Here is a 10378-nt window from a genome sequence, read left to right as displayed (position 1 = left end):
TAACAGTCGCTATCAAATACTCCGAAACATCAACCAACAAAGTGAGAATTTTTTTCTTGCTTATATATACCACTGCTCGCTAATTGTGATGTCATATTGGCAGGTTCGAAATGGAATGCCTTTTGGCCCCAAAAAAAAAAAAAAAAAAAAAAAAAAAAAAAAAAACCTGCGTCACGTGCGTCCTTTTGAACGACAGCATTCGGTGTTTTTTTTTTTTTTTTTTTTTACTAACTATACCATTTGTTTTATTGTACATCGCGGGTTGTAAATATAACTGTTTTAGTTTTACTTAAACACATTCAAACTCCTTCATGCTTTAAAGACACCTTAAGGCTTAAAGAAACATGGTAATAACAGCCCTCTTGTATTCTTGTAAAGGACGGTTCTAATGTCTATAAACTGAGCTTTAATATTAAATGTCATATTGATTTTATAAAGCGGGTTAATAAACTATACATGAATATTAAGCGACTTACATTTTAGGAAAAGGATGGTCCAAAGAGTTTCGTCAGCACTGAGCAGCTTTATGAATAAACATGCTTTTGAACGAATCTTTTTGAACAGTCTCTTGCTTCGTTCCTGAACGAATCAGTTGTTTGAACCGTTTGAACGAACGATTCAGTGACAAACAGTGACTTGCCGCCACCCACTGGCCGTTAGTTTACTTTTGTAATATTTAATTCATAACCTAATAATAGTAGCCTAATAATAATGAAATAATAGGTAAACGATCTAAATTGAAATGATTTCATGTCACATCTGAGCCTAATTAAACCGTAAATATACCTGAATAGTCTGTAAATATAAATAAATGTCACTTCTGTGTACTTCTGTCCACCACTGTAGTGCATATATGAATTTTGGTATTGTTTTTTAATAGATTTTGATTTAATAGGATTATAACTTATCCTTCCTGGTTGTCTTGTTGTTGCTATTATTATTATTATTAATATTATTATTATGTTATTTAATGTTTTACTATAAAATAAATGAAATACATGGGGACTTTGATCTTGATACATAAAACATGAAATAGGCCCATATTTGACATTATTATAGATTATAAAGATATTTAAAAGAATCTGAAAGGTTCCGAAATAAATAAAATAAATCTGAAAGTTATTTATTCAAACAAATCTGAAGGGTCCACCACTGAAGGTAATGCTTTTGTCAACTTCACAACCAACTTTCATTTAGCATCAGGAGGCATGACCTGTGATTTACAACATCCTGATTGGTCTACAAATAAGACACATTTAGTTAGAAAGCAGTAGCAATTATGTCTTGAAATTGAGATGGAATCTAGTTTGAATCATCTGCTGAAAGGCTCATTTACACTCTATAACCTTGCTGAAGAGACACCAGACATTGAAGAATAGTGAGTAGACAGTAGACTCTCCAGCTGAAATGACCAGTCTTTGAACTGCTCATCCAAAATCAATGACAGCAATAGAAACATTGTGGGCTTTACTTTCTGTAACTCCTAGATAGTTTATACAATAATGTATAATTTTCGAGTTTGCAAGTTAAATGATAAAACACAATTAGTTCGAGTTTAACCCTATCTGATATAGGCTAATATTTGTAAATGACATTTATTTGCCTTGTTTGTTTGACCAAACAAGTATTCATGTAATTGTTTAGATTCAGGCTGAAATGTTGGGGTGACACTTCAAGAACGGTACTTGACACTGATTTAGACATTACTTTAACAGAAGCCTAAAGGACTGTAGGGGAATTTAAAATATACTGTAGGGGAATATAAAACTTTACAAGGGAACAGCACAATGTAAACATAACATTTTATTATATATTCACAGTTTTTTCTTACTGACAATTTTTTACATATTTTCTTACACAATTCCTTATAATAAATACTATGAATATACAATGAATATATTTACAGATCCCCAAGCAGATGATACTACCAGACACAGATATTGCTGCTAAGTAGACTGATGGAAAGACCACTCTTGACAGACCACCAGACACAAAGCTGACTAGAGACTCAAAACAACAGGACGGCTGTGAGAGGAGTTTTTTTTTATTTTTTTGAGGCTCTTTGTGTTCTTTTTTGGAGGTTACTCCGTGACCTGAAACATAACATAAATCAGCATTATTTGTCTAAATACATCACATTTAGAGAAAAGCTGACTTTAAAGTTAATGACGACTGACGATCAAGCTAAACCAAGAAAACGCTTAGCTAGTCTTAAGACTCCGTACCTTAAACCATTCATGGAGATGCATCTTATCCAGTCTGAGTCTCTTCTGTGGATCAGGCTGCAGACAATCCGAAATCATCTGGCAGCATTCTGCAAAAGACATTTGATCATGTACCTTTTACTTTACACCTGCTCTCTTTTTGTACGACACAGAGTCGGTTGTTGTTTGATGAAGATCTCACCTTTTGACAAGCCAGGTCTGCTCCAGAGGTCCACAGCGATCATGTGACGGTCGTGTGATGAAGGACATTCCCCACACAGCATTTCATAGAGGATGAACCCCAGCGTCCACACTGTAGTGGGTTTTGCGTGGTACCTGCCCTTCATGCTGACCTCGGGTGGACAGTACTCTTTTGTGCCTGCAGGAAGGATGTCTGATGTTTAATAAATTGTCTCAGCATGTTGAGTGCACGTAAGATGTGTTTCTGTGAGACTATTAATAAAATACTTCATTACACGTACCACAGAAGACTTTGAAGGCAGATCTCTTCATGAGCGCACCGCACCCAAAGTCAATTAATTTGACCTCTAAGGTGTCCTGGTTCACCAGGACGTTCTCCAACTTTATATCCCGATGGAAGACGCCACGCGCGCAGCAGCAAGTTTTAGCCGCATTAATGACCTGCCGCATGATCTTTCGTGCCGTCCCCTCATCAAGGCTTCCTCCATAGTCATGGAGAAAAGTGAACAAGTCCACGCAAGGGCACGGGCGCTCCATGACCATTACATAGTGGTCTTTGTCGTCCTCCCAGTCAAGCAGCTCAATTATCTGGGAAAGCTGGGGCCATCAATGGCCATGAGCATCAGGCCAACCTCCATGGGGACACGTTTGGGTTGACCAGGCTAAAAGAAAGAAAACATGATGCTTAGACGGAAGTGGTTTCCTTAAGACTTCACAAATCAAAACAGTTTGTCTTTGGTTAACATGAATAAACTGAAAACAGTGACTAAGAGACAATACTAAGACAGGGAACGAGTCTACTCACCACTCGGATAGATGACATGTCTGGAAACTTCTTTGAACATTTCACAGCCACCTAATCAACAAAACAAATTAAGATGAACAATTAGCACATGCAGATAGCTGATATCACTCCAGTCATAAATCCTGAACAGATGTGTTGTTTTTAAGTGAAGAAAATGTATACCTCAAGTCCATCCATGCAGCGAATCCCTCCGTAAACACTGCCACATCCTCCTTCACCCAGCTTCTGGCCGATTTTATATTTGTTGCGAATATGGCCTATTAACAGACAAACATTTGAGGTTAGTATGAAATGCAATTTTATATTATACTGTACAGTATATAAATATATATAATGCTTTATAATAACATTTTCTAATTCTCACAGATTTCTTGTTCTTACCCTTCTCCAGGATGTCCTGCACGAGCTGGACCTCAGAAGTGAGGGGGACTTCCTCTCCCTGTACAGCACCCACAGGCACCTCATCAGCCCTGGTGGGGGTGTCTTCGGGGTGTACATATTGCACGTGTACACTCCAGTCTATTAACAGATTTAGAAGCAGTTTTGAATTGATGTCCTATAAAAAGGAAACTTTTGACAAATTCTACTGTTGCTCTAAAATGTTTGGTGCGATAATGTTATCAATGTTTTTATTTTTCCTTTCTTTTAGGTTCCTGTAACTGCAGATTTAGTGATTTATCAACATTTGATGTGGTTGTACCATCTCTATCTGTCCAGGGTGTTTCTGCCTCTATCCCATATTTCTCCTCGGCTTTGGCCACATCGTATGTTGCCTTTCTAAGGAAAGAAAAGTGAAGGGCAGCCCACTTCCAGAAGCTCTTCTTTTTCTCCTCCATCGGTCTCAAGAGCACCAGCAGACGCCGGTTCACGGTTCTCCTTCACGATGGGGAGTCTTTGGGTTTGGGCTCGTGTCCACGCTCCAAACCGCTTACTTTTTAAGTCTTGAAAGCAATCCCATGATAAAACCGTTTGCAAGTCGCTAACAGTCGCTATCAAATACTCCGAAACATCAACCAACAAAGTGAGAATTTTTTTCTTGCTTATATATACCACTGCTCGCTAATTGTGATGTCATATTGGCAGGTTCGAAATGGAATGCCTTTTGGCCCCAAAAAAAAAAAAAAAAAAACGTGCCTGCGTCAACGTGCGTCCTTTTGAGCGACAGCATTCGGTGTTTTTTTTTTTTTACTAACTATACCATTTGTTTTATTGTACATCGCGGGTTGTAAATATAACTGTTTTAGTTTTACTTAAACACATTCAAACTCCTTCATGCTTTAAAGACACCTTAAGGCTTAAAGAAACATGGTAATAACAGCCCTCTTGTATTCTTGTAAAGGACGGTTCTAATGTCTATAAACTGAGCTTTAATATTAAATGTCATATTGATTTTATAAAGCGGGTTAATAAACTATACATGAATATTAAGCGACTTACATTTTAGGAAAAGGATGGTCCAAAGAGTTTCGTCAGCACTGAGCAGCTTTATGAATAAACATGCTTTTGAACGAATCTTTTGAACAGTCTCTTGCTTCGTTCCTGAACGAATCAGTTGTTTGAACCGTTTGAACGAACGATTCAGTGACAAACAGTGACTTGCCGCCACCCACTGGCCGTTAGTTTACTTTTGTAATATTTAATTCATAACCTAATAATAGTAGCCTAATAATAATGAAATAATAGGTAAACGATCTAAATTGAAATGATTTCATGTCACATCTGAGCCTAATTAAACCGTAAATATACCTGAATAGTCTGTAAATATAAATAAATGTCACTTCTGTGTACTTCTGTCCACCACTGTAGTGCATATATGAATTTTGGTATTGTTTTTTAATAGATTTTGATTTAATAGGATTATAACTTATCCTTCCTGGTTGTCTTGTTGTTGCTATTATTATTATTATATATTATTATTTTATTTAATGTTTTACTATAAAATAAATGAAATACATGGGGACTTTGATCTTGATACATAAAACATGAAATAGGCCCATATTTGACATTATTATAGATTATAAAGATATTTAAAAGAATCTGAAAGGTTCCGAAATAAATAAAATAAATCTGAAAGTTATTTATTCAAACAAATCTGAAGGGTCCACCACTGAAGGTGATGCTTTTGTCAACTTCACAACCAACTTTCATTTAGCATCAGGAGGCATGACCTGTGATTTACAACATCCTGATTGGTCTACAAATAAGACACATTTAGTTAGAAAGCAGTAGCAATTATGTCTTGAAATTGAGATGGAATCTAGTTTGAATCATCTGCTGAAAGGCTCATTTACACTCTATAACCTTGCTGAAGAGACACCAGACATTGAAGAATAGTGAGTAGACAGTAGACTCTCCAGCTGAAATGACCAGTCTTTGAACTGCTCATCCAAAATCAATGACAGCAATAGAAACATTGTGGGCTTTACTTTCTGTAACTCCTAGATAGTTTATACAATAATGTATAATTTTCGAGTTTGCAAGTTAAATGATAAAACACAATTAGTTCGAGTTTAACCCTATCTGATATAGGCTAATATTTGTAAATGACATTTATTTGCCTTGTTTGTTTGACCAAACAAGTATTCATGTAATTGTTTAGATTCAGGCTGAAATGTTGGGGGTGACACTTCAAGAACGGTACTTGACACTGATTTAGACATTACTTTAACAGAAGCCTAAAGGACTGTAGGGGAATTTAAAATATACTGTAGGGGAATATAAAACTTTACAAGGAACAGCACAATGTAAACATAACATTTTATTATATATTCACAGTTTTTCTTACTGACAATTTTTTACATATTTTCTTACACAATTCCTTATAATAAATACTATGAATATACAATGAATATATTTACAGATCCCCAAGCAGATGATACTACCAGACACAGATATTGCTGCTAAGTAGACTGATGGAAAGACCACTCTTGACAGACCACCAGACACAAAGCTGACTAGAGACTCAAAACAACAGGACGGCTGTGAGAGGAGTTTTTTTTTAATTTTTTGAGGCTCTTTGTGTTCTTTTTTGGAGGTTACTCCGTGACCTGAAACATAACATAAATCAGCATTATTTGTCTAAATACATCACATTTAGAGAAAAGCTGACTTTAAAGTTAATGACGACTGACGATCAAGCTAAACCAAGAAAACGCTTAGCTAGTCTTAAGACTCCGTACCTTAAACCATTCATGGAGATGCATCTTATCCAGTCTGAGTCTCTTCTGTGGATCAGGCTGCAGACAATCCGAAATCATCTGGCAGCATTCTGCAAAAAGACATTTGATCATGTACCTTTTACTTTACACCTGCTCTCTTTTTGTATGCGACACAGAGTCGGTTGTTGTTTGATGAAGATCTCACCTTTTGACAAGCCAGGTCTGCTCCAGAGGTCCACAGCGATCATGTGACGGTCGTGTGATGAAGGACATTCCCCACACAGCATTTCATAGAGGATGAACCCCAGCGTCCACACTGTAGTGGGTTTTGCGTGGTACCTGCCCTTCATGCTGACCTCGGGTGGACAGTACTCTTTTGTGCCTGCAGGAAGGATGTCTGATGTTTAATAAATTGTCTCAGCATGTTGAGTGCACGTAAGATGTGTTTCTGTGAGACTATTAATAAAATACTTCATTACACGTACCACAGAAGACTTTGAAGGCAGATCTCTTCATGAGCGCACCGCACCCAAAGTCAATTAATTTGACCTCTAAGGTGTCCTGGTTCACCAGGACGTTCTCCAGCTTTATATCCCGATGGAAGACGCCACGCGCGCAGCAAGTTTTAGCCGCATTAATGACCTGCCGCATGATCTTTCGTGCCGTCCCCTCATCAAGGCTTCCTCCATAGTCATGGAGAAAAGTGAACAAGTCCACGCAAGGCACGGGGCGCTCCATGACCATTACATAGTGGTCTTTGTCGTCCTCCCAGTCAAGCAGCTCAATTATCTGGGGAAAGCTGGGGCCATCAATGGCCATGAGCATCAGGCCAACCTCCATGGGGACACGTTTGGGTTGACCAGGCTAAAAGAAAGAAAACATGATGCTTAGACGGAAGTGGTTTCCTTAAGACTTCACAAATCAAAACAGTTTGTCTTTGGTTAACATGAATAAACTGAAAACAGTGACTAAGAGACAATACTAAGACAGGGAACGCAGTCTACTCACCACTCGGATAGATGACATGTCTGGAAACTTCTTTGAACATTTCACAGCCACCTAATCAACAAAACAAATTAAGATGAACAATTAGCACATGCAGATAGCTGATATCACTCCAGTCATAAATCCTGAACAGATGTGTTGTTTTTAAGTGAAGAAAATGTATACCTCAAGTCCATCCATGCAGCGAATCCCTCCGTAAACACTGCCACATCCTCCTTCACCCAGCTTCTGGCCGATTTTATATTTGTTGCGAATATGGCCTATTAACAGACAAACATTTGAGGTTAGTATGAAATGCAATTTTATATTATACTGTACAGTATATAAATATATATAATGCTTTATAATAACATTTTCTAATTCTCACAGATTTCTTGTTCTTACCCTTCTCCAGGATGTCCTGCACGAGCTGGACCTCAGAAGTGAGGGGACTTCCTCTCCTGTACAGCACCCACAGGCACCTCATCAGCCCTGGTGGTGGTGTCTTCGGGTGTACATATTGCACGTGTACACTCCAGTCTATTAACAGATTTAGAAGCAGTTTTGAATTGATGTCCTATAAAAAGGAAACTTTTGACAAATTCTACTGTTGCTCTAAAATGTTTGGTGCGATAATGTTATCAATGTTTTTATTTTTCCTTTCTTTTAGGTTCCTGTAACTGCAGATTTAGTGATTTATCAACATTTGATGTGGTTGTACCATCTCTATCTGTCCAGGTGTTTCTGCCTCTATCCCATATTTCTCCTCGGCTTTGGCCACATCGTATGTTGCCTTTCTAAGGAAAGAAAAGTGAAGGGCAGCCCACTTCCAGAAGCTCTTCTTTTTTCTCCCTCCATCGGTCTCAAGAGCACCAGCAGACGCCGGTTCACGGTTCTCCTTCACGATGGGGGAGTCTTTGGGTTTGGGCTCGTGTCCACGCTCCAAACCGCTTACTTTTTTAAGTCTTGAAAGCAATCCCATGATAAAAACCGTTTGCAAGTCGCTAACAGTCGCTATCAAATACTCCGAAACATCAACCAACAAAGTGAGAATTTTTTTCTTGCTTATATATACCACTGCTCGCTAATTGTGATGTCATATTGGCAGGTTCGAAATGGAATGCCTTTTGGCCCCAAAAAAAAAAAAAAAAAAAAAAAAAAAAAAAAACCTGCGTCACGTGCGTCCTTTTGAACGACAGCATTCGGTGTTTTTTTTTTTTTTTACTAACTATACCATTTGTTTTATTGTACATCGCGGGTTGTAAATATAACTGTTTTAGTTTTACTTAAACACATTCAAACTCCTTCATGCTTTAAAGACACCTTAAGGCTTAAAGAAACATGGTAATAACAGCCCTCTTGTATTCTTGTAAAGGACGGTTCTAATGTCTATAAACTGAGCTTTAATATTAAATGTCATATTGATTTTATAAAGCGGGTTAATAAACTATACATGAATATTAAGCGACTTACATTTTAGGAAAGGATGGTCCAAAGAGTTTCGTCAGCACTGAGCAGCTTTATGAATAAACATGCTTTTGAACGAATCTTTTTGAACAGTCTCTTGCTTCGTTCCTGAACGAATCAGTTGTTTGAACCGTTTGAACGAACGATTCAGTGACAAACAGTGACTTGCCGCCACCCACTGGCCGTTAGTTTACTTTTTGTAATATTTAATTCATAACCTAATAATAGTAGCCTAATAATAATGAAATAATAGGTAAACGATCTAAATTGAAATGATTTCATGTCACATCTGAGCCTAATTAAACCGTAAATATACCTGAATAGTCTGTAAATATAAATAAATGTCACTTCTGTGTACTTCTGTCCACCACTGTAGTGCATATATGAATTTTGGTATTGTTTTTTAATAGATTTTGATTTAATAGGATTATAACTTATCCTTCCTGGTTGTCTTGTTGTTGCTATTATTATTATTATTATGTTATTTAATGTTTTACTATAAAATAAATGAAATACATGGGGACTTTGATCTTGATACATAAAACATGAAATAGGCCCATATTTGACATTATTATAGATTATAAAGATATTTAAAAGAATCTGAAAGGTTCCGAAATAAATAAAATAAATCTGAAAGTTATTTATTCAAACAAATCTGAAGGGTCCACCACTGAAGGTGATGCTTTTGTCAACTTCACAACCAACTTTCATTTAGCATCAGGAGGCATGACCTGTGAATTACAACATCCTGATTGGTCTACAAATAAGACACATTTAGTTAGAAAGCAGTAGCAATTATGTCTTGAAATTGAGATGGAATCTAGTTTGAATCATCTGCTGAAAGGCTCATTTACACTCTATAACCTTGCTGAAGAGACACCAGACATTGAAGAATAGTGAGTAGACAGTAGACTCTCCAGCTGAAATGACCAGTCTTTGAACTGCTCATCCAAAATCAATGACAGCAATAGAAACATTGTGGGCTTTACTTTCTGTAACTCCTAGATAGTTTATACAATAATGTATCATTTTAGAGTTTGCAAGTTAAATGATAAAACACAATTAGTTCGAGTTTAACCCTATCTGATATAGGCTAATATTTGTAAATGACATTTATTTGCCTTGTTTGTTTGACCAAACAAGTATTCATGTAATTGTTTAGATTCAGGCTGAAATGTTGGGGGTGACACTTCAAGAACGGTACTTGACACTGATTTAGACATTACTTTAACAGAAGCCTAAAGGACTGTAGGGGAATTTAAAATATACTGTAGGGGAATATAAAACTTTACAAGGGAACAGCACAATGTAAACATAACATTTTATTATATATTCACAGTTTTTTCTTACTGACAATTTTTACATATTTTCTTACACAATTCCTTATAATAAATACTATGAATATACAATGAATATATTTACAGATCCCCAAGCAGATGATACTACCAGACACAGATATTGCTGCTAAGTAGACTGATGGAAAGACCACTCTTGACAGACCACCAGACACAAAGCTGACTAGAGACTCAAAACAACAGGACGGCTGTGAGAGGAGTTTT

General features: G+C 36.9%; 1 protein-coding gene and 1 pseudogene across 1 annotated transcript; both read right to left on the bottom strand.

The window, feature by feature from the left end:
* Window positions 1-2050: 2050 nt before the first annotated feature.
* On the bottom strand, window positions 2051-4046 carry LOC122341312 (annotated as a pseudogene).
* A 2190-nt stretch (window positions 4047-6236) lies between these two features.
* LOC122341966 (serine/threonine-protein kinase pim-3-like) lies at window positions 6237-7604 on the bottom strand. The gene is made up of 3 exons (XM_043235699.1): window positions 6854-7604; window positions 6574-6750; window positions 6237-6478 (listed from the first exon to the last, which is right to left on the bottom strand). Exons 1-3 carry the CDS (start codon window positions 7206-7208, stop codon window positions 6366-6368), a joined length of 645 nt encoding a protein of 214 aa, XP_043091634.1. The 5' UTR covers window positions 7209-7604; the 3' UTR covers window positions 6237-6365.
* Between the last annotated feature and the right edge of the window lie 2774 nt (window positions 7605-10378).

Source organism: Puntigrus tetrazona, chromosome 3, assembly GCF_018831695.1.
Source record: "Puntigrus tetrazona isolate hp1 chromosome 3, ASM1883169v1, whole genome shotgun sequence".
In the NCBI taxonomy this organism is placed as follows: domain Eukaryota; kingdom Metazoa; phylum Chordata; class Actinopteri; order Cypriniformes; family Cyprinidae; genus Puntigrus; species Puntigrus tetrazona.
Note: the sequence above shows the minus strand (reverse complement) of the source record. Positions and strands in the feature narration are given on the sequence as shown.

Coding starts and splice junctions, on each gene's coding strand:
- LOC122341966 (XM_043235699.1), bottom strand. CDS start 7,208: ATGGAGGTTGGCCTGATGCTCATGGCCATTGATGGCCCCAGCTTTCCC. Junction 6,751..6,853: donor TGCCTTCAAAGTCTTCTGTG/GTACGTGTAATG, acceptor TCCTTCCTGCAG/GCACAAAAGAGTACTGTCCA. Junction 6,479..6,573: donor CAGACCTGGCTTGTCAAAAG/GTGAGATCTTCA, acceptor GTCTTTTTGCAG/AATGCTGCCAGATGATTTCG.